The following is a 22,948-nucleotide window of genomic DNA, read 5'->3' on the forward strand; positions in this document are numbered from 1 at the left end:
GAGCAATCATTTTGAATGCAGCACATTAATGCTGTAACATTATTGCCCTGAATTATTTTTAATAGTGTCACACACACACACACACACACACACACACACACACACACAACGTCTCAAAACTATACTTGAAAGAGTGAAATGTCAGGAAATGATTTGCAGTTTTCTAAAAATACACCAAAATTTTACTTTATTTGCAAAAATCCAGGCCAGTACAGATAAGCTTTGACCTACCGTCTTCTGGAAAGAAAAGTGGGACAGAAAACCAGGTTTTTAAACTTATCTGACACTAGTAGCCTCACACCCAGCATTGCTGAATAATTCTAAGAAACAACAGCAAAAATCAGTGCAGTTTTGAAATCGGGGTTTCAATCGGTGCAATTTTTAAAGTTTCGCTCCACCATCTTGATTCAGAATGATGCCTAGATGTATCCAAATATAGATTTTTTAAAAATCTGCTACTCAAGCTCAGGAACCGCCGTGCAATTTGGGTACCGCATCTTAAGAGGTGTCCAAACGTATAGAGTACTGCAAACAACTTTCCGAAAGGTATTGTAGGTATGGAAGCCAGGGAGGAATAGGCAGGTCCTAGAACCGTGTGAATGGTATGCTTCCCTCTCTGGCTCGTACCCTCTTCCCCACACCGTCACCTACCTCTGCTCCTCTCTGTGCAGGTCGTCGGCATTTACAACCTGACGCTCCAAGTGGCAGATATGTCCGGAGAGGGCCTGGCCACCACCGCCACAGCCGTTATCTACGTGGATGACATAAATGATAACCCGCCCGAGTTCACAGAGAAAGAGGTGGGGAACCCACCCCCCTCCCACTGAGGAGGCAGGAGGTGGAACCGGTGGGAGAGGAGATTATAAAGGACCCTGGCTGGGTTCTTTATCCGGCTGGTGTGGCTGGAAGTTCCTTCTGCTCCATTTGAATGGAGTTAGGGGCTTGAGAGTGCAGTGGAGCAGGGCTTTGTTGGGCCTCTCCAATATCTCCTGCATAATACCAACAGCAACGAAACCCACTCCAGTTGTGAAGCAGGAGGTGATCCATGCCGATGAATCAGTGCAGCCCACAAAACACATCAAGTGCGGGCCATAGCGCACAGGCTGCTCCTGCCAAGCCCCTTGGCAGCATCTAATTGCTATTTTTCATTATTGTTTATTCCCAACACTTCCCCCACAAAGAGTTCAAGATGTCACACATAGTTCTGCCCCTTTTCCAGTTCTCCCTCAAAAACCAGAAAGAAGGGGAAGACTGTGCCTTGCAAAGTGTGCACTGGGAGATCTAGCCAGGCCAAAAAACTGAATAATTCCTCCCCCCCCCCTTCTCTTGCAGTTCTCAATGGAGGCCCCTGAGAACAAGCAAGGCGTGGTCATTGGGCGAGTGCTGGTCCAAGACAAGGACCTCCCTGGTTCTCCCAACTGGTTGGCTAAGTTCACCATTCTGGAGGGGGACCCCAACGGGGCTTTCGCCATCCACACCGACCCCCTCACCAACGATGGCGTCATCTCCCTGGTGAAGGTAAGGAATGGCATTCAGCTGGATCCCTCCTTGGAGCCTGTTTAGAGCACCAGGTTCAGCCTGGGAACAATGGCCAAAGCACCGGGTGCTAATGAGCATGCACAGAGTGTGTTCCGCTCACCATGGAGTAGCCATAGCCTCCCCCATTCCCTAAATATGAGGCCTGGGGTATGGACTTTGAGGGGAGAGGGATTTACAGGCTAGCTGTCTTTGTAGAGTTTAAATAAAGGCACACAATCCCAAACTTTAAACAAGCAAGGTAATGATAACAAGAGTACCTTTCACCATGCACTAAGGGCAGGTCCATCAGCACAGGGTAGCCACAACCAGTTGCCTGGATGAAGGGAGCAGGATTCTGGGGCCAGAAGCCACAAAGTGGATTTGAGTTCTTGCAACTCTTGCTTTAGCTATCAATAGCTGGTTGAAGCTCAAAACAGAGCGGACAGAGAAAAGGCTGGGAAGCAGGAATGCTGGCCCTGTTTGAGGGATTTGCAATGATGGGAGCAAAAGGGTCCCATGCCACTAACCACGGCTTCACCAACTCTCTTTCCCTATCGTCAGGCCCTCAACCATGAAGAACGGGACCGGTTTGAACTGCTTGTCTCTGTCCAGAACCAAAGTCCCCTGGAGCTGTCTGCCCCAAAGGCTGCCAGGGCCTTGACCACAGTGCGGGTGCACGTGCTCGATGCCAATGAAGCCCCCTTCTTCCGGGAGAATCCCTGGAGGGGAAGCGTGAATGAAGGTGCGCCCCCTGGCACAGAGATAACCCTCTACCGTGCCAGTGACCCAGACACCCAGCAAGGGCAGCAACTCAGGTGAGCTGGGCCAGAGGGCTTCAGGCTACTGTCCAAGGAGATACTCCAGGTTAGCTTGCATTGGGAGCAGGTGGGTGATTTTAAGGAGGAAGGGAGCAGAAAACCCCCTGGCAGGGTTGGCCTCCAGGGCTTGGTGGGATTCTGCCCTTCCAGAGCTGCAGACCAAAGGCATGGCTTGGTGCCTGGCATAAAATTCAGCGCTGCAAGAACTGCAGCTCCTGTTCCCCTTTTTGTCTTAAATAAGTCTCTAGACTTTATGGCCTAGAAGAAAAACGTACCAACTTGCAGAAACAGAAGAAAAGTCCTGCTGGATCAGGTCAAACGCTTATTTAGTCCAGCATCTTATTCTCACAGTGGCCAACTAGATGTCTGTAGGATACCCACAAGCAAAACCTGAGTGCAACAGCATTCTTCCCCATTGTGATTCCCAGTGACTGGTATTCAAAGGCATACAGCCTCCAGCAGTCAGGGGAGAGCATAGTTGTCATGACAGTGTTTTGGATGAGCCACCACACAAGCCCAATTTGCCTCCCAGATGTGTGTGACATCCTGGCGAGTGTGACTTTGCCTCTAGGAAAGCAAATGCTGTTCATGAACACACACACACACACACACACACACAGAATATTAGCATCTCTTTCTCTGACCTGTATCCTCAGGTACTTCCAGGCCTCTGACCTGGCCAGCTGGCTGCAAGTGGACCCTGACTCCAGCCTGGTGCAGACACGACAGACGGTTCCCCCACGCTCAACATTCCCAGGCGGCTGGTACACCTTGCAGATCCTGGCCAGCGATAATGGTGAGAAGGTCGGGCAGAGAGTGGCTATTGTTAGGGCCGGCCCTAGTCACAATCAAAGCTATCCCTTAGGAATGCATCTACGTTCTCCTGCTTTTTGTTTAGGAAACCCGTCCTTGACAGCTACGGGGACCCTGTCCATTGAGGTGCTGGAAGTCAACGACCATGCTCCTCTTCTGCTTCCGGTGACTAGTGAGCTATGCAGCCAGGGCGGACGCCTGGTGCTGAGCGCCACTGATGATGACCTGGCTCCCCACGCTGAGCCCTTCCACTTTCGCCTCAGCCCTGACATGGCTCAGAATTGGACTCTCGGACACATCAATGGTAACCTTGACCTGGTGGAAGTCAGCACCCCTACATTTAGCAGAGGGTGGGAAAGAGATTCAACCAGGGATGGCATCAGCGTTTGGCATTCCCAGTCAATTCCTAGGGGCCTGAGCACCCACCTTAAAAAAAAAAGACATTGACCTGGCTCTCTGAGCAAGGCTGGACCACAAAGTCCAGCCACCATTTTAATTTCCTTCAATATCACTCCAAGGTATTAAAGTGGCAGCTAGGCTCAGCTTCCTGGCACTGCCTGTCCCTCAACACAGCTGTTTCTGCCATTGCTGCTGCTCCCAAGTAAGCCAGCCAGTGGGCACCTTGTCCTGGGACCCCTCAGACCCACTTGGATTGGTCTTCCTGCAAAGGTAACAGAGAGCATTATGGGAGGGGGTGCAGAAGAATAGATACAGGCAGGCTCCTGCTTGCTCCATCCTCCTCCCTGAAACTCCCTCATCTGTTACAGATACCCATGCGCTGCTGCAGACTGAAGGAGAAGTGGATCTAGGGCTCCACGTCCTGCCGCTGCTCATCAGTGACTCAGGGACACCGCCACAGGTGCGAGAGCAGCTCCTGAATGTCTCTGTGTGCGCCTGTGACAAGTGGGGCTCCTGCCAGGCTCACGTTGCTGCCGTGGTGGGTGCTGTGGCAGGCCTGAGTTTCGGGGCCTTGATGATCATCCTGAGCTGCACCATCCTGCTCCTGCGTAAGTGCAACACGCCTTCTGGCATGAGATTCAGGACCTGTTCCTAAAAGGGCATTATGCTGGGGCATGTCTAATGTGGTTCAGTCCCTCAAGCTCAACCTAATGGTAGGGCCGGCCTGGCCAGTGGGACCTGAGGTACAATGTTAGAGCAGGCTTCTTGCGTCTCTTACTTGCTCATGAGTAGGAGCTGCCAAACAGCTGCGTGTCATGCTATGCAGAGGCCTGGGCAGCCACCACATATAGCAAGGCCTTTTGGGAAGTAACTTGGGCCCCTGCTCTGGAACTTTTCATCAAGTCCTCCCTGCTGCTCCTCCAAAAATGGGGAGAATCATTTCTGCTTCCACTGGCCTTTTGAGTACTAATTATTACTTTTCTCACACTGCATCGATTTTCTGCTGTAATCTATCCATCCATCCGAAAATGTAATATATTAAGGAAAATTGCTGTGCAAACACCCGCCCCCCCATATTAGGAAAAAATGCATAATGGTGTGCATATGAGGAGAAATTCTCGCAAAACTGCTGAAAAAATTCCATGAGGACTTTAAAAAGAAAAAGAAAACTAATACGGAGAATTGAATTTAGGATTGGACAAAAACGAAAAACTGAGAGAAACCAGAATTGAGAGATTTGCTCATTCCTACTTGCAGGAACATGGGGAAAGGACATGTTTTGATGCTCTACAACACACACACACACAAACACACACACACAAACACGGCTCCTGCCGCTTTTAACCTTTCCCTCTCTGCTTGCAGTCCTGGCCTTGCTGGTGGCTGCGCTGGAGCATTCCCGCCGTCAGGCCTTCCACAAGGGTCTCCTGGGGGGCTCTCAGGATGACTTGAGGGACAACATCGTCAACTACAACGAACAAGGAGGCGGAGAAGAGGACCAGGTGAGACCCCAAATTATATGTGGGGGTGCAGTGGGAGAGCATGGCAGAGAAGGCAGCCTGAACAATCTATGATGGACTTAAAGAACTATGGAACTCCCTTCCGCAAGAGGCAGTGATCGCCAACTGGGTTTGGCTTTAAAAGAGGACTAGACAAATTCATGGAAAATGAGACTGCCAATGACTGCTAGCCACAACGGCTGGTAGTAACTCCACTGTTGGAGGCAGGAGGGCTCTGAATGCCAGTGGCCAAGAATTATGGGTGGGGAGAGGTGAGGTCACACTCGGGTCCTCCTTACAGGTTTCCCATTGGCCATGGTGATAACAGGATTTTGTATGCATTTTTGATTGGGGGTCTCCCAACTTGAATCCTCCCCTACTTCATCTGCCAGGCCCCAGCAGGGTCAGGAAGCCTTGTCTCTCTCTCACACACACATCATGGTTGTAAGGTCCCTCTTCCTGCCTTTCAGGATGCCTACGACCTCAACCAGCTGCGCAACCCCGACCTCTTCCCCCCACCATCTCTTCGGAGCAAGCCGCCGCACCGGAGGGACGCCCCCTACAGCTACGGCCTGCCTCAGTACCCCCGGCGGCTGCCTGCCTGTCCTTCCGACATAGAGGACTTCATCAACGAGGTACTGAAGAGACACATCAGGGGCTGGGAGGATGGCAGAGGCCAATTGGGGCAGAGCTGGAAGTGGGGGGGGGAACCCTCCCTGATTTTGGCCACACGGAGCTACCCCCTTCTCAGTTTGGTGCTGGCACAAGTTATCAAGAAGCTGCAGGGCCTGAAGAAGCAGGAGTGGGGAACCTGGCAAATGGTAGATGTTGCCGAATTCCTGGCTCCCATCATCCTTGGCCTCTGGCTGTGCTGGGAATTGGGAGTCCAGCAATTGCTGCAGAGCTGTAGGCATCCTACCCTTGCGGAGCAAGAGGTAATGGCTAGGAAAAAGGAGGCCTGGCAAGTAGCTAGCCCTTAATGCAGGCTTGCCCTTTTGGCTCCATGGGGGCTGCAACTAGAACTTTTAAATCTTATTTTAATCATTTAAAAACTGTATATCCCGCTTGTCACCACCCAAGTCTCAGTTAAGGGGAGAGGGTCCTTAGGATGTGGTTTGTCTTGGTAGTCCTCTGCTGAGCGCCCCTGCCTCTCCTCCCCCCGCAGGGCCTGGAGGCGGCCGACAGTGACCCCAGCGTGCCCCCGTATGACACGGCTCTCATCTACGACTACGAGGGCGAAGGCTCGGCCGGTGGCTCGCTCAGCTCCATCCTCTCCAGCTTGGCTGACGAAGACCAGGATTACGACTATCTCAACGAATGGGGTCCACGATTCCGGCGCCTGGCAGAGCTGTACGGTCAATAGTGGGGGTAGGGGGAAGATGGGGGGCGGGAAGGGGAGAGGAGAGGCAGTTCCAGCAGCCAAGTATGTGCTGGACTCTGCCAGCTGTGGACAGAGACCACGCAGCCCAGTTACCCTCTTGGTCTTTGGCTGGCCCCACTGCCAGCAAACCCCCCTCCTCTCAGCAGCTGCTGCTGCAGTTATGGGGGTCACTTCCTGTTATGCCACCTACTTCCCCAGGCAGCCTTGCAGATAATAACCACTGCCCACCGTGGGGAAGGAGGGGCTCAGCGACCCTTAAACTCAGGTGCTCCAGGAAGTCAGCACCATTTCCTGGGAAGAGCCAGCCCAAAGCAGGGAGGGAAGGCAATTCCAGTCACAGAGTCCCAGGCATAGATAGGGATGAGGGCCCTTTGCTATAGGCCCACTGGCCATTCTCACCCAAGGCTCTGAGCACTCAGCAGGCAAGTAGGTGGAGCCAGATGATGACAACAACCTAGGTTGGGAAAATTGGGTAGGGGGGGAGAAGACCGTAGTAGGAGCCCCCGGATGAAGGGACCTTCACTGGGCTAGATGAGGGCTCTGGACCCCCCACACCCCTTCCTGAGCAGGCTAAGGCAGAAGACTCAAGACACTTTGCTGGGCCCCAGCTGCACCCCTTAAGAAAGAGATCCAGGATGCTTTGGAGCAGTGAGGGGAGGAAGGGAGGGCAGCTGGAAATAAAGCAGTTGAAGATGGAGCTACAAAGGTGTCACACAGTTTTTTATTAGACGTGCTTGGGGGCACCAGAGTTTATAAGGCACTGAGGGTAGGGCTGCAGGTGTTTTGGACTACAACTCCCATACTAGCCCCAAACGTCTGGGGGGCAAGAGGCAGATGATCCTGTGTGACGGCCAGCCGCCCTCTGTGCTCACAGCCTCACTCCAGTTTTTAGGAACATGGTGCAGTCCTTCAACCGCGGGGAGGGGACTTAAACACCCTCCTCGCATGCAGTCCAGTGGCCAGCAGGCCTCTACATCCCTTCCAGAGTGCTGTTGTTCCGGGAGCGCACCGGGAGCAGCGGTCTTGTTTGCCCGGAGCTGGCTCCATGGTGGGAGCCCAGCATCTTCTTGGTGGCTGAGACAAGGCGGGCGTAGCTGTCGGGGTCGTAGGGTCCAGCTGTGGAACGGGTGGAGAGCAGCGGCAGATGGTCCTTGTGGCGCTGGCGCTGACTGGAGCGGAAGAGCGGGGGCCGGTGCTGACTCTCCCCGTCCTGCAGAGAGTCCGGAAGGGGCCTGCTGGTGCTCTCTGGGAGCAGCATGATGCTAAGCACCGACAGGATGGCGAAGGAGGCGAAGATCACATGGTGGAGGAAGAAGCCATGGCTGTTGTGGATCTCCATGAGTGGAGTGGTGGCCTGGCCCACCAAGCCAGCGGCCAGGATGAGGCCCAGCCCAGAACCCCTGCAGAAGAGAAAAGGGCAGCAGTGTTGGGAACAAGAAGTGCTGGACAGGGTGAGGGGGGGGTAGAAGAGAGGAGTCCCGCCTGGCTACATGAGGCACAAGCTCAGCAGCTAAGGACAGAGTGGGGCTCCCTGTGGGCCATGTCCAAGATCTTCCTCCCTCCCCCAAGCCCACTCCTCCTTTAAAAAAAAAATGTAGTTTTTACTGAGGATTTTTTTGTGTTACAAAACAGATGCCCCTTCTCCTTTTAATGGCTAGTGCGGCTGTGTGAGAAACACACAAAGGAGCTGCCTTTGCCCAGGTCAGATCAGTGTCAAACTCTGGCTGGCAGCCTCTTCCCAGGGCTGGCCTCATGCCCAGGAAGGCTTTTACCAGGCCTGCAACCCAGTATCAGAGAATGATGACTGGAGCTTCAGGAGGGGGCCACCCAGTGCTAGAGAGCAGCTGCTTTGCATCCAGAAGTTCCCACATTCCACCCCAATGACATCTTAATTAGAGAGCTGCCACTGCCAGTATATCTTCCTATATACATAAAAATGTAATGTTGTCATCACACTGCTCCTGTTGGGAGGATTTGCAATGCTTCATCGCAGTCCTGGATTTGCATGGTTGGCAAGCAAAGCAAGCAGGGGTGCGAGCCCCTTGTGAACAACACTCAGCCAAATGGACTAATGGTCAGACTCCGTAGAAGGCAGATGCCTGTATTTATATGACCTCCTGCATGCAAAGCAGATGCTCTACCACAGACCTACTTCTTCCCCAGTGGCAACCAGGGATTTAAATGTTCATAGGACCGGTCATTTGGGTAGGACCTTTCATCTGGGTAGACCTGCGCAAATTGGGCCTCTCCTGTTCCTCCCATCCCAACTCCCAGCCGAGATAATGCAGCAGTCACCCTCCCACTCTGGGTTCTGGGCCTGCCAGTCTATTATCGTCTTCATCATTATAATTACATTTCTATACCGCCCTTCATCAGTGGAACACAGGGCGGCTTACAGTATACAGTCTAGGCCTTGTGTGCCTGCACAGCACATGCAGGGAGAGGAGAAACGCCTCACCTGACCACAGTGGGAAGCACCTCGCCGGCAAACAGGACGCTGAGGGCGGAAACAGCTTGTGACGCGAGGATCCCCAGGACAGAGAGCAGCACAATGAGCCAGGACATCAGGTCTAAGGGAGGAAGAATAGAGAGGCAGGCAGGCTAAGCAGGTCTGCCCAGCTGCTAACCAAAGTGGATGGCCCAGAGAGGCCTTCATAGAGCAAACCTTAGCACAGGAGAGGAACCCATGGCAGTCCAAAGCCACATTCCCTTCTGGGCTGCTTTCCAGGGGCCACATGCCAGTGCTGGGGGGGCCAGAGGGCCAGAGTAGGTGGAGTGACATATGCACATTTCCCCCTTTGGTGCATTGGCAGACTTCCCCACACACTTGCTGCACCCCTCTCTGTCCTCCAACCAGGCAAGCAAGAGGCCATGTCAGAAGTCAAGGAACTGTTCCAGCCAAGCAAACACACTGGGGAGCGGGGAGGGGTCAAAATAGGGCCAGGGACACAGGCTTGGAGGGACACAGCTCCAGGCCCAAGGCTCCCAACCTTCGCAGGTAACTCGCGCAAGGGTGCCAAGCTGCATGTGCACGGATGAGGATGGCTCGTGGCAGCTTTGATCACTCTAAACCCAGCCAGGAGAAGAGAGCCTGGGAGGGGTGGGCTGGGGGTCTCTTCTGGGAACTTGTGGTACACCCACCCACCCATATCACTGTCTGCTTACACTGAGTCAAGGCCAGTAGCAGCAGCGAAGAAACGCCGGTCAGGATGGTGCTGAGCAGGAGGGCGGCGCGGCGTCCAAAGTGGTCCACGGTCAGGCACAGGAAGAGGAGCGCAACCGCCTCACTCGCCACCAGCAGGAAGTAGGGGAAGTAGAAGCCCGGTGCGTAAGAGGTCAGGTTGCGGGTGAAGCTGTGGCGGATCCCACTCCCAATAAACCTGGACGGTAGGGGAGACAGGAGGCGGGGGCAGAGAGATGATAAAATGCTCTGCAGTAACTCTAGGAGGATGGACCAGGGGTTAGAGTTTGACAGTATGAGCAGGGATATGGGTCCCGTGGGTCAAATAAAGAGGGTGGCACATGGGCTGGAAGTTCCCCATCCCTGCCCAAGAGGAGAAGCACTACAGTGGTACCTTGCGTTAAGTATTTAATTCGTTCCGGAGGTCCGTACTTAACCTGAAACTGTTCTTAACCTGAAGCACCACTTTAGCTAATGGGGCCTCCCGCTGCTGCTGAGCTGCCAAAGCACGATTTCTGTTCTCATCCTGAAGCAAAGTTCTTAACCTGAAGCACTATTTCTGGGTTAGCGGAGTCTGTAACCTGAGGTACCACTGTACTTGTGAGTAACTCAGGACAGATAGCAAAGAGGATCAATGTATAGGTCTGTGAAGAGGCCAAGTGGATGCCCCTGGGAAGCCTACTGGCAGCAGGGGGGGGGGGGAGAGGCAGCAGCCCTCTTCCCACTGTTGCTCCCTAGCAATTGCTACTGTATGCAAAGGTAGGCTGCCTCTGGACGTGGAGGTTCCAGGAAGACATTACAACTAATTGTCACTGCTGGGAGATTTCACCACCACAGCAATTTCAGAGTGGCTGCCGACACTTCCCAGCACAGCTCCCAGCTCCCACAACCAGTTCTCAAAGAACCCACAACACATCAGGCTCTTACGCAGTGAAACCCAGGATAAGGCTGTTCTTCCAAATGACCCGGGTGCGGAAGATCTTGCAGATGCTGTAGTACTGTGGCAGAGGGGCCCCTCCAGACAGGTTGTCCAGCTCTGGAGACGGAATTAAAAACATATTGTGAGACAACCAGCACCACTAATCCAGGAAACCCGCAGCATATATATTTTTTAAATTAATTGACATGAAGAATGTACATGCTGGCATTCAATTATATTCTCAGGGCAACTAACAGCAAAAAGTTAACACAATGAAATAATCTCTCAACAATGCAGGAAAAACCACAGACCAAACAGCAAATAAAAATGTCAGATGAATTAAGAAGCCTTGAGATTTATTTACATTTTCAAGGTCAGTGGCAGGTGCCTAAAGGGCAGCCAAGAATCCTTGGGTGTGCCAAAGCCAAAAAGGTCCTCTTCCATCATTTCACAGACATATGCGTGGATCCTCTTTGCTATCTGTCCTGAGTTATTCACAAGTAATGCTTATCCTCTTAGGCAGGGATAAGGAACTTCCAGCCCATGTGCCAAATGTGGCCAAGGATGCTGTTCCTGAGAAACCATCACCTACTTGCCCCACAACTGACATCATAGGACACCGCATATGCAACTTCCAAGGAACAAATGGGAGCTTAACGGGAGCTCCTGATTGTTCCTCTGCCGGAGGAAGGTGGGTTCCCACTACCCATCAGTGCACCTTGTTCCTCAGCAGGAAAAAGCTTGCACTGAAACTGCTGCTAAAATGGGAAAGAAAGAGACTCAAGTTTTCACAGTGGCTGCCCCTGGAGCAAGCCCCTTGGAAGGGGTGCTGAGAGTACACCTTCAAAGAGAAGCCACTGTGATGTCAGGTAACTGATAGACAGCCCTGCTTCCTGTCAAATTTGGCCTGAGAGGGCAGTTACAGGAATCTGGCCTGCTTGATGGGGTAGGGGAAAAGTTTCTCCAGCTGTGCTCTAGGCAATGTTGGACTCCCATCAGCCCCATCCAGCATGACTAACACTCATGGGGGATGGAAGTCTATCTTCACCTGGAAGGTGACAGGTTCCCCATTCCCTACTCTAGGGGACCAAAAAACTCCACCCACATCAGAGAAACACATCCACCCATGTTGCGGCTTGCACACCTGCTTCTCTCACAGTGCGTCAAGAGGCATCGATCCCAAAAAGGCAATTGGTGCTTTTTCCAGCCTACCATTGCATGGGGATGGCGTACCTTGCACCCAAAGTAACCTGGCAGGGCAGATATTCACCAGCCCCACCAACCTGAGCTCCAAATGAGCACCCAGCATCCCGTTGCTCCAAGCCAGAAACTGACAAAGCAGCAAGGCTCAGAGTGAGGGTCAAGCCTAGCCCTTCAGACCTCACCTGCAAACAGGTGCTCCCAAGTGTAGGAGTCATCCTCCAGGCGGATTCCATTGCCCTCGGCTAAATCGCGCAGAACCTGCTTGCCTTCCTCAAGCTGCTGAGTGGCCAAGAGCCAGCGGCCCGACTCAGGGGAGAGGGCAGGACACCTGCTCCCAAAAAAGAAGAACAAGCACCGGTGGAATCCTGGCAGGCAGAGCTGGAGCGTAGCTGCTCCTTCATTCTGGACAGTGTATCCCCACATGGAGAGCAACTACCCAAAGCCCAAAGCTTGCTGGATATTCTTAGGAAACCCAGCCTCTTGGCTACAGCCTGCACACACAGGAGTAACCACAACCACACTGTGCAAAAACAAACAAGGCAAAACTTTCAGGGGAGAAGAGGGAGGGAGAATACAACCCAAAGTTTATTAAAAATCTAAAACATGTATTACTATTATTATTAGGAATTTTGGTGGGGTGGGGTTAAAGCTGATGGTTGTTATGTTCCCAAGCATGAACCAATTCAGGAGAACTATGGGGACAGGGAGCCTTGAGTGCATATGACACTGAAAACTCTCCTTAGGTGGCGTTTAAGGAAGTGTGGCTTGTGTGGTGAGACGGGGGCTTTTCAGAAGAACAGTCAACTTGCCACATCTCAAGTAGCAAGGAACAGCTGAACTGTGCAGCCTTCTGCTGCTAGGTCAGTGAGCCATACTAATGGCCTCTGCCCGCCAACCAGAAAGTGTTTTAAAATCCAGAAGGAAGAGAGGGAGGAAAGGGTGAGGGAGTCATTTGTATTACATAACAGCAACTTGGGGTCCCCCCTTCCGGACGTCCATTTTATTGGGTGTTCATGAGGATTTGTGCTCATCATGCTAACAGGACTATCACACCGGATCCCACACTCAATGCTGTTTGTGCCTGAAGATGTTTTGGAACAGTCACACTGCTTCGTTTCCAAGCAGTGCATAGCCCTGGAATCCTGTAAAATGTCTTATACCGCAAGCGTTCTGGTTTATTTTTTGCCCTGCTTTTGCTGCGCTATAGCCCCTCTGGAGCGCAATAATATGGCAGCATTGGGGCAGGATGGCAGAGCAAACTTAAGTAGAACAAACCTGCCACTGATGCACTACTATTATGTCAAAAACATGTTGCAGAAGACACCCACAATACCACCTTTTTCTGGAGGGGCCCGTACCCTCTCCTGGTTTCAAACTGGGGACACTGCCTTTGTGCAGTGCAGAGAGAAAGAAGGGGAAGTGCTTTTTAGTGCTTTCTTGTATGGATCCAGGGCCTCTCCCATAAGTGTCCCAGCATGACTCTCCCTTTCCCTGCAATGTTTAAACATCCACTCCTTCCTCTGCAGTACACACCCCACACTGCTCAAGCCTAAAGGAAGCTGCTCCAAGTTGCAGCTGGATCAAGTGTGTTCCTTCAGCCCTTGAACTAAAGGGCTCTGCCAAGGAGGTGCTCTAGTGAAGAGGGTTTGCTCAGCACCAAACACACTCAGGCAGTGACCTCTGCAAGGCTGAGGAAGTGCCAAGGGGGCTGAGGTTTCAGAGTGGCTCAAAGCAGCACCCTCTCCTGCCTGGAAGGGTTGCAAGGAAATCGTGCAAAGGAGGCAGCAGTAGTGGGGATGCATGTCCGACAGCAGGCAGCCACAGGATTAGCACTGCCCTCTGACCCCTTCCCACCTTGGGTGTGCTGTACCGCTGTGTTTTGTCTACATTCAGTGGGCAATATTTAACAATGCACACATGTGCAATGCCACAGCATAGTGTCAGCTGAAAGCTTTTTAGGGCACCAGGTTAGGGGATCGAGCAACTTTAACACAACTCTTGGTGCTGCAGGACTTTTGTCATATAGGCGTAGATTACCGTATTTTTCGCTCCATAGGGCGCACCAGAACATAGGGCGCACCTAGTTTTTAGGGGGGGGGGGGAATCATGAAAAAAAATTCTTATTCCCCCCCAGCCCCAAAGAGCAGCGTACAGGCTAAAGAAGCCATAGCCCCGTGCAGCTTCTCCCTGCCAGAGGGGTTGCGCGCTGCTATGTCATAAGCCAAGGCAGCCAGCGGGATGGATCCCGCTGGCTGTTTTGGCTTCCTCTTTAGCCCCACGCAACCTCTCCCTGCCGGGAGAGGCTGCGCGGGGCTAAAGAAGCCATAGCCAGATGCAGCCTCTCCCTGCCGGAGGGTCTGCGCAGGGCTATCCCTGAAGCCTGGAGAGAGAGACGGGTCGGTGCGCACAGACGCCTCTTGCTCTCCAGGCTTCAGCGAAAGCAACGCGAAGCCTTTGGAGAACGGAGGGAGTGCTCCCTTTGGGCTTCGGAGGCTTAGTGTTGCTATTGCTGAAGCCAAGGAGCCTGCATTCGCTCCATAGGACGCGCACACATTTCCCCTCAATTTTTGGAGGTGGGAAAGTATGTCCTATAGAGCGAAAAATACGGTACTTATTCTGAGAAAGCAGGGCTGGGGAACTTCAGGCTCAGGGACTAAATATGACCCTCCATTTGGCCCTCGTAACTCTCCCCAGGCCACACCCCTCACTTGGTCAACTTCAGGTCCTGAGTGTTTTTTGCCTGGCTGGAATGCCTCTTGCTTCCCTGGATGGAGGAAAGAGAGGGATGTCTGTGCCAAAACTGGCCTATTGGACAAAATGTGTGTTGCTCTGCCTGCCTTTGCCTCTACCTAATGGAATGCAGCCCTCAGAAGGTTGCCTAGAAGATAATGTGGCCCTTGGGCTGAAAAAGGTTCCCTACCCATATTTTAAGGCACCAGGAGAATTACAGGGAGTTCCCACCCTGAGAAGAGTTTGCTCGAAGTGCGGCAGGAGCGTGAGAACCACACTGATCTCCTCCTTGACATGAGGTCCGCAATGCTTGTTGCGCCTCTCATTTCAAGGAGTCATGTGTCTCCATTGTAAGGCTTCCCACCCCCTTAGTATTCAGGGCTGAGAGGCAAACTTACCACCAGCAGGCAGCCAGCAGAGTGAGTCCCAGCACTATTGTCCCCTGGAGGAGCCGCCACTCCTTGCAAGCCACCGCCAGCCCTGGCAAGAGCAGCTCCCCAGACACCCAGAAGAAACCAGCGCCCATGGTGACTGCCAGGCGGTGCGGAGGGTCACACAACTCCAGCCCTGGGGAGGAAAAGCCAGTGAGAAACACAAGAAATGGAGACGGGGGGCGGAATGTACAGGAGAGGTGCACATGGCAGGCAGAGTTTGCTGGTAGCCTGGGAGACACACGGGTCTGCTTTGGCTAGGATCCAGAGTTCCCAACCCATTATCTGAAAGCAGAGGCAACTGCGGAGGACCTAACAAGGATGTGGGGTAGCAGAGAGGGCCACTCACTTGCAACATAGAGGGAGAGGAAGGTGCCAGCCAGCAGTGCCCCAAAGAGCAGCCGGGTAAATACAAGCATAACGTAATTCACAGCCAGTGCCACGGCAATGCCCAGAGGAATGGACAGCATCAAGGAGGAGATGAAAGTGGCCCGGCGGCCAAACCTAGAAAATCAAAGGAGGGCAGTGAGTAAGGATGCAAAGTTGGGGAATTCTACAGGAGAGCCAAAGGCCCATCTAATCCAGCATCCTGCTCTCCGCCAGATGCCCCAGTAAGAAGTCTACAGCTCTCACTGGCTGCATCTCTGCTCAAACACCCCAGCCCCCTGGGCAGAAGTGGCCAGTTCAGTTACCAGTCCACGGGTGTACAAGCAAGGGAGTCTGGCTTTTTTAACTTGGACTTTTTGAAAAAGTCCTTTGCAATAGCAATGTTATGAAACGGTGGAACTCACTCCCACAGGACACAGCAAGGGCCACCAATATGAGTGGCTTTAAAAGAGGACTGGACAAATCCATGGCCAATAAAGCTACCAGTGGCTACTAGCCACAATGGCTGTGCTCTACCTCCATGGCCAAAGGAAATCATGCTTCTCAATGCCAGTTGCTGGAAATTGCAGGAGGGGAGAGTGCTCTTGTTCTCTGGTCCTGTTTGAGGGTTTCTCACAAGCATCTGGGAGGCCACAGTGAAAACAGGATGCTGAACATGATGCATGCTGGACTGGACTCTAACCACTACACCACACTGGCTCTAATACCAAGTCAAACTGTTTTGTTGCTCTTGACTATTAGCATTGACTCTGAGTGACAACACTCTCTCCAAAGTCTCAGGAAGAGAAAGATCTTCCCTGCCACTTGCCATTTTATCATTAAAACAAAAACAACTGGAACTGAACCTGGGCTCTACTCCATGCAAAACCAGTGCTCTACCACTGAGCATTACATTCGCTTCCCTTGGGGATAAGAACATCCTGGTTCAACAAGACTGCAGCACCACAACATCATACAGTAGCTGTACACTAAGAGTGTACTGGGTTCATTGGGACGCTAATTAAGAACATGGTAACAAGCTTCCAGTCCTCACTGAGGATTCACAGCATGCAGGTAAGGTTGCTACAAGCTCAAGGGAAGGCAAAGCAGCATTGTGATGGGGAAATATTTTACCTGTCACAGGCCGATCCAAAAGCCATGTAACCAATCAACCACCCCAGGAGGTGGGTGGTTTGCTCCAGGGGCACCTGCCAGTGGTTGGCACAGACCAAGTCCCACTAGAAGAAAAAGGGAGGAGACTTTTCAGAACCAGGAGGCTGGTGGTGTTGCCTGCCTTTAGGTCTTCTCGTAGATATAGAGACGCCCAGAGGCCACTTCCAGCTTTTGGGGCCCCAGCCATAATAAAATTTAAAAATAATGGCGCACAATGCAAAATGATCTAAAAATCAGTTAACAACAAAAATTATCAAGCTGGTCTCTGACTGTAATAAATTTCATGTTCATGTTCAACAAAAATCATGGATTTTACCAAATGGCACCTCTTATTTGTTTAAATGCCTCCCTCACCCCCGCATAAAAACAAGCTGCAAAAATTATCAAATGCAGAAAAAGTAACAAGTTAATTTTAAACCTAAAAATCAAAATTAACCCTAAATTTGAGGCCTACTTTAATCTGGAGGCCCAAGCCAAGCCCCTCCCCGCTCTTTACAAAATGTGCAACAGCGAGAGGTTTTGCCTAGGTCAGAACCCTGGGTCTCCCTCTTCCGTCCCCTTCCCAGGGCCACTCTGCACATCCTCAGAGGCACCCTTCTGACCCACGGACCTGCGTCACGACGGTGGAGAGGAGGCCGGCCTCAGGCAGAACGTACTCCCAGCCGCGGGTGCAAGGGCCGGTCCCGTTGGGCTCGAGGCCGCCCCCGGGCGGCGGGTAGCGGTAAAGCAGGCAGTGGCTGCCGCGCGGGATGGAGGCGTTGCGCAGCTCGGGCCCGCTGGCGTTGCGCAGTTCGGGCGGCAGCAGCGCCGGGTCCGGGCGGCAGCGGTGCTGCGGGGTGGCGGCCAGCAGGAGCCCCGCAGCCAGGCCGAGCGCCAGCGGCACGTTGGGCAGCCACGAGGCGGCAGCCAGGAGCCGGGCGCGCCGCCCGAAGCCGCCCACCTGCCGCAGCAGCTGCCCGTCGAAGTCCATGCGCCGCGGGCAGGACGGTCACCTGGAGCAAAAGAGCAGCACCGCCTGGCTGGCTGGCTAGTTAGGAGGCCGCGGTGGGGCGGGTGCTTAAGGAGGCCGGCCGGAGGGAGCCGCCCCCTGGGAGCACGGAAGGAGGAAAGGACTGGGGAGCGCACGGCGAGGCAGCGACTCTCGACGGTCCTCGCCCTGGTGCCGTCGCTCGCTTCCTCCCTCTCGGCCTGACTGCGCCAAGAGAGCCGTCGAGGGAAAGGAGGGCTGCTTGCAACTCCCGCTTTTTAGACGGCCCGCTCGCCGACGCAGACACAAGCCTTTCCTCCTCAGCGCCGCCTACTGGTTCTCGTCCGCCCCGTCGAGTAAGGACACGAAGCAGGCGTACCGGGTGGATTCGTCAAAGGATTCCGGACACGTTTCCCTAAGTTTTGCCTGTTGATTTACATGAGAAAACAAGGTGGTGGGATGGCAACATATATTCGCGTGATAGCATTAAAATTTCAAAGCGGTTTACAAAAGGGATAAAACAATAAAATTATCAGGGGGGGGAAAGTAAAAATTACTATATATTATTCAAAAATAATTAAAATAAACGATAAACTAAAAACAAAAACAAAACAAAACAGAAGATTAAAGCACATTACAACATTCTGCATGCCTGGGTACATTTGCCTAAACAAAAATATTTTAGCAGGTGCCCAAAAGAGTCATTGAAGACACCTGCCTGATTGTGATAGGCGGGGAGTTCCAAAGTGTGAGTGCTGTAGGCAAAATAAAAGCCTTTTCTCCCTTCAAAAGCAGGAGGGAGATTGAGGATCATTGCAGAAGTCCCACCCCCTTAGATCAAGAGCCTGGCTGGAGCAGACTTTTTGGGGCGAGCCATCCAGCCCAGTACTGTGTCCTGGATCCTAGAAGGAGAGGCCAGGCAGATTCCTCTGCAAAGCTCACCCACCAGCCTTGCAAATTACTGTGTGTGTGTGTGTGTCCAGCATTCTTCCTTTGGACATTGTGGAGGATAGAGTGGGCTGCATCTGATAAAACAGGCTGCAGTCCACTAAAGCTTAAGCCAAAACAGGTAGCCTTGAAGGCAATTCCACAAGACTCTTTGTTGTCATTGATCCTGCGAGAGTAATGATAATACACTTTTTAAACCACCCTTCAACCAAGTTTCCTTGGGCACCACCAGCTTCTAACTCATATAGGGACCAAAGCTGCCTCTTGGGTGTGCTTCTGCCCTGAAGCTGGATCAGACCAAAGTCCCATCTAGCCCACCTCCCTGTTCTTCAGATGGCCAACCAGATGCCCACAGGAAGCCTGCGAGCAGGATGTGAGCACAAGGGATCTCCCTCTCTCCTGTGGTTTTTAGCCATTGGCTTTCAGAAGCATCACTGTCTTCTACAGTGGAGGTAGAACACAGCCTTGTCCTCCATGAATTTACCCAAGCCTTTTACAGCTATATTATCACTACAAACTGTAGGAGCAAGTTTGGCAGTTTAACTTCACTTTGTGAAGAAGTGCTTCCTTTTGTCTGTCCTGAATTTTCCTGCATTTAGCTTCCATGAGCACAGCCAAGGGGGAGCAGGAAGGAGCAGCTGCTCCCCCCCCCCAAATCAATAAAATCATAGCTAACTGAGGTTCTGCCACCCCCCAACAAGAGAACTGCCCTCCCTAACAAAAGGCTTGCCCCCCCCAACAAAAATCCTGGCGACGCCCATGTCATCTTCATTGGATGGCCTCTCCCACTACATTAAGGAAGACTGTGCAGGACCCAGGAAAGATGGTAGGAGGTCATACATAGGCCCTTAGCTATGGCTACTTGAAAAAAGGACCTGGAAAACACAGGCCCTTTACCTGGACTGACAAGTGCACCGTTTAGCCTGGTGTACCCTTATAATAAGAAACTAGAGCAGACAGGTGCTGCAATTTGACCCAATATTCTTTCGCAAAGAGCCCCCTCCAAACCCAAGATCTGCGCCCAAATGTAAACTCCAACCAGCTTACAGCTACCGGTACTTCCTTTTGTTTTTAGGAAAATAGGAGGTTGTCTTATTATACCAAGTCAGGCCATTTAGCTCAGCACTGCTAACACATAGTGGCTCTCTTGTCTGTGTTCAGACAAGGCACATCCACAGTCTTATCTGGAGACATCATGGATTGAACCTGGGACCTGCTCTGTGCAAAGCAGATGCTCAACCACTGAGCTACAACCCCTCCCTATTTCTAGTCTTTAAAAATCCCCATGCTTCCCCCGCCCCCCCCCAAAAAAATTAAATAGTATTTTACATATTACTCCATAGCAGAACTAACTGCTGGTGGTAGAGCTTTGCAGTTGCCTTTTAGGGAAGTGAGGAGCGGCCTCCCCATCTGTTATTGCATAAAAACAGAGTTTGAAATCACTCACCAGCCACCTAAAGTCCTAGAAACACCTTGCCTGAGAGTCACATGATCCCAGGGACTGGTCAGCTTTCCCTCCCTGGCTTCCCACCTCTTAGACTCACCTTTCCCAAGGTAGTGGGGGAATGTCTCCATGTTACAATGCAGATCTAAATGTTGTTCCTAAGTGGTGGGGGGGCAGGGGCAGGGAGTGCACAGTCAAGAAGAGGCCTTGCTTTCAACTTTGCCCAGTGAGAAGGCTCAGAGACAGCAGCTGAGGTTGCACAGCTGGGACAGAGTGGCTGCTGATAGAAAGGCCTTTTGTTCTAAGGGCCCCTCCCTGTCTGTAAATGGAGCTCTTATCAATTTACTCATCTGGGCCGGGAGAGAGAATCTGGGGAAGAGGGAGGAAAGATTGTTGGCACTCTGGCAGCTGAAACAGAGAAGGAGCAAGCACATTCCGGTCAAGCAGCTTTCTTTCGGCTACTACCTCTGAGTGATTGCATCCTATATCAGGTTTAAGCTTGCCAAGTGTGTTTGACAAGTGCTGCTGTGCTTGCTCCAAACAGCCTCCACCCCTGTGAGAAGCTTGTCACTGCACCTCAACAGACTGGGGGGCCATCAGACTAGTCACGGTGAATCTTAACACAAGTATTGCAGGGCAAAGGCTGGTTCTGTCTACTGGGACACGTTGGCTGTATGCATACTATTCATTTAATGCTCATTCCCCCCTTACACATAAACAAAAAAAATCCCAGGAACAGCTACAACTCCCAGCATCCTTAACAAACTACAGTTCCCAGGATTCTTTTTTTTTTTTGTGGGGGCAGGGCAGAGAATGTGCTTTAAATGTGTTCTGTGTTTTTTCAGCCTAGGTTGAAGTTATCTCCCTCCAGCAAAGCAACACTATGTCAGTGTTGTCTTTAAATATTCCGTCCCCCAGGTGATAGAAATTGCTAAACATCAGAATCTCACCCAGTGCTAAGACATGTCCTGAAAATTGCTCTTTAAATCTCTGGACTGTTCAGCAATTTAACCCACTTCAAATTATTGTTTGCAGAGGTGAATCAGGATGCTATCTCATCGCTCCAAAGTGCTCCGAAAGGACACAACACAGCCAGCTTTTGTCTCACCAGCTGATTATTCCAGCAAAACAAATCTTTAGAACATGGCAAGCTGAGCTGTAGCAACAGATCCTGTGAAACTTTGTCCATGTGCATCAAATCCCAGGGTTAACTGCAGGAAATAGCCTGCCATCATCAAAATAATTGTTGGCAGGGGGCGCCCTCAACTGTGACTGTTCTGAGAACTCCTTTTAAAAATTATTTTTAAGGGAAGGAAACACTGCTGTATATTGAGTCAGCCTCTTGGGTCTATCTAGCCCTGTATTGTATGCACCTGATTCAGCCCCCAAGCAATTTTTGCTTTCCCTCTCTGCAAGACCTCTCATTTGAGTGGCAGTGGAGAAGCACAGCACCTTGATGGGGATGCAAACCGTCACCTTCCTGGTTGTCAGGCTGACCATTTAACAAGGGAAGAGGGAGCAGCACCTGCTTGTGTGAGGCAGTGGGGTGTCCAACTTCTGCTGCAAGGATTCAGACAGGGGGATGCAAGAAACAGAGGGTCTCTGCCACCTTGAGCTCCTTGGAGGAAAAAAATGGAATATAAATGCAATAAATAAATAATAGACCACCCTGAGCTAGATGGATCAGTGATCTGATACCAGGTGAGGCCGTTTCTTGTGTTTCCAGGTCTTGCAAAATTCAGAGTGCCTTGAGCCAGAAACACTCTTACTTTCCAGTGAAGAAATGGAAACCTTGCAATGAGGAAGCGACAACTCTTTCACAATCTTTGCAGCAGAAGCCAAAGTGAGCAAACCTCACAATGCGTGGCTAAAACAGCCCTCTGAGCATCTTAAGAGGAAGGATCGGCACAAAGGTGTTAAACAAAGTGTCCCATTCCATTCTCACCCTGGTAATTAATATTTCCAGAATAGCAAGACCCTGTCCACACACTACGCAGAAAAGACGACATTTTCTCCAGATCCCCAGCTGATCCCAAGGGGGCTAGAAGTAGCTTTTAATTGTTAAGCCACCTTGGTCACTTTACATGCAAAAGCAGAGTCTAAATGTAATAAAACAGTAGGTTACCTCTGCTGCAGCTGCTGCTAATCTTCTCTGCTCCCTGCCATGACCTCCCTGCAAGCTGTGGCTGTGCTTTGACAAGCAGCTGGGATTTCAGCCCTTTTGATCAGCCTCTGTCTGGTGAGCAAGTTTCAGCAAATTGCTGGTGACACCTAGTGGTGCAAGATGAAAGTTCACTGTGCACCTGTTTGTATATATAGCAAACTTCACTAGCCTGTCTTCTTCCACCAGTCCCAGCTAGCCCAAAACATCTGGAAGCCACAAAGCTGATGCTGTCAGGGACTCTGGAAACTCTCACCTTGCACTCTTTATTGCTGTGCATGGCTGTCTCCTATTTATGCCTCCAACTCTGCAAATTGCCCATAAAAGAATGCCAATTTCAGGGGAGTCTTTGGCCCGACTCAGCAGGGTTCTTCTTATGTTCATAAGCATAGCCTGGAGTGAAGCTATAATTCAGCAGCAGAATATGTGGCTTGGACTTAAGAGGTTCCAGCTTAAATCACAGCACATCCCGGTTTATTAGTCATTCATTTATTCAATTTATTCCTTCCTCCCAAAGGAGCCCAGGGTGGCAAAAAAAGTGATAAAACAACAAAATCACCATAAGCATGCCTGCGAGTCAAGAAACAATGCTGGAATAGATGGTCCAACTCAGCATAAGATAGGCATGTAAATGTTCATCTCCCTCTCCCCAGACCTCATCTTTATTTTATTGCATCTACATCCCACCTTCCCTCCAAGCTCCAGGTGGCATATGAGGGTTTCCCTTTCCCCCATTTTATCCTCACAACAACCCTGTGAGGTAAGTTAGGCTGAGCAGCAGCAACTGTTCCAAGGTCGTACAGTGTGCTTCGGGGCTGTTTGGGAATTTTGTACCCTATTTATGCCTCTTTCCCAAGATATTCTCACTGGGGTTGGAATTGCATCACTTTGGTGATTTGGTATGGCAGGAAGGGGCAACCTGCAGTCAAATGTTGATGCATTTCAGCTGCCAATTATCCCAAACTTATCGACCATGGTGGTCACAGCTGCCAAGAGT

The 22,948-nt window shown here is 51.5% G+C and overlaps 2 protein-coding genes across 3 annotated transcripts in view; one reads left to right on the forward strand and one right to left on the reverse strand.

The window, feature by feature from the left end:
- The window catches only part of LOC128419385 (malonate--CoA ligase ACSF3, mitochondrial-like), a 112,297-nt gene extending 105,172 nt beyond the window's left edge, over positions 1–7,125 (forward strand). For both annotated transcript variants that reach the window (XM_053400010.1, XM_053400009.1), the window contains exons 6-14: positions 672–800; positions 1,333–1,518; positions 2,080–2,333; positions 2,993–3,132; positions 3,235–3,453; positions 3,917–4,156; positions 4,914–5,050; positions 5,518–5,682; positions 6,213–7,125. In XM_053400010.1, coding sequence (XP_053255985.1) covers positions 672–800; positions 1,333–1,518; positions 2,080–2,333; positions 2,993–3,132; positions 3,235–3,453; positions 3,917–4,156; positions 4,914–5,050; positions 5,518–5,682; positions 6,213–6,410 — 1,668 coding nt within the window. In that variant the 3' untranslated portion in view covers positions 6,411–7,125. The remainder of the gene's footprint in view (positions 1–671; positions 801–1,332; positions 1,519–2,079; positions 2,334–2,992; positions 3,133–3,234; positions 3,454–3,916; positions 4,157–4,913; positions 5,051–5,517; positions 5,683–6,212) is intronic.
- A 252-nt stretch (positions 7,126–7,377) lies between these two features.
- On the reverse strand, positions 7,378–17,648 carry SLC22A31 (solute carrier family 22 member 31). The gene is made up of 9 exons (XM_053400016.1): positions 17,042–17,648; positions 16,393–16,496; positions 15,242–15,396; positions 14,860–15,028; positions 11,914–12,059; positions 10,537–10,645; positions 9,594–9,808; positions 8,887–8,998; positions 7,378–7,828 (listed from the first exon to the last, which is right to left on the reverse strand). Exons 1-9 carry the CDS (start codon positions 17,399–17,401, stop codon positions 7,399–7,401), a joined length of 1,800 nt encoding a protein of 599 aa, XP_053255991.1. The 5' UTR covers positions 17,402–17,648; the 3' UTR covers positions 7,378–7,398.
- Between the last annotated feature and the right edge of the window lie 5,300 nt (positions 17,649–22,948).

The sequence above is a fragment of the Podarcis raffonei genome, chromosome 8 (genome assembly GCF_027172205.1).
Source record: "Podarcis raffonei isolate rPodRaf1 chromosome 8, rPodRaf1.pri, whole genome shotgun sequence".
Taxonomy (NCBI): Eukaryota; Metazoa; Chordata; class Lepidosauria; order Squamata; family Lacertidae; genus Podarcis; species Podarcis raffonei.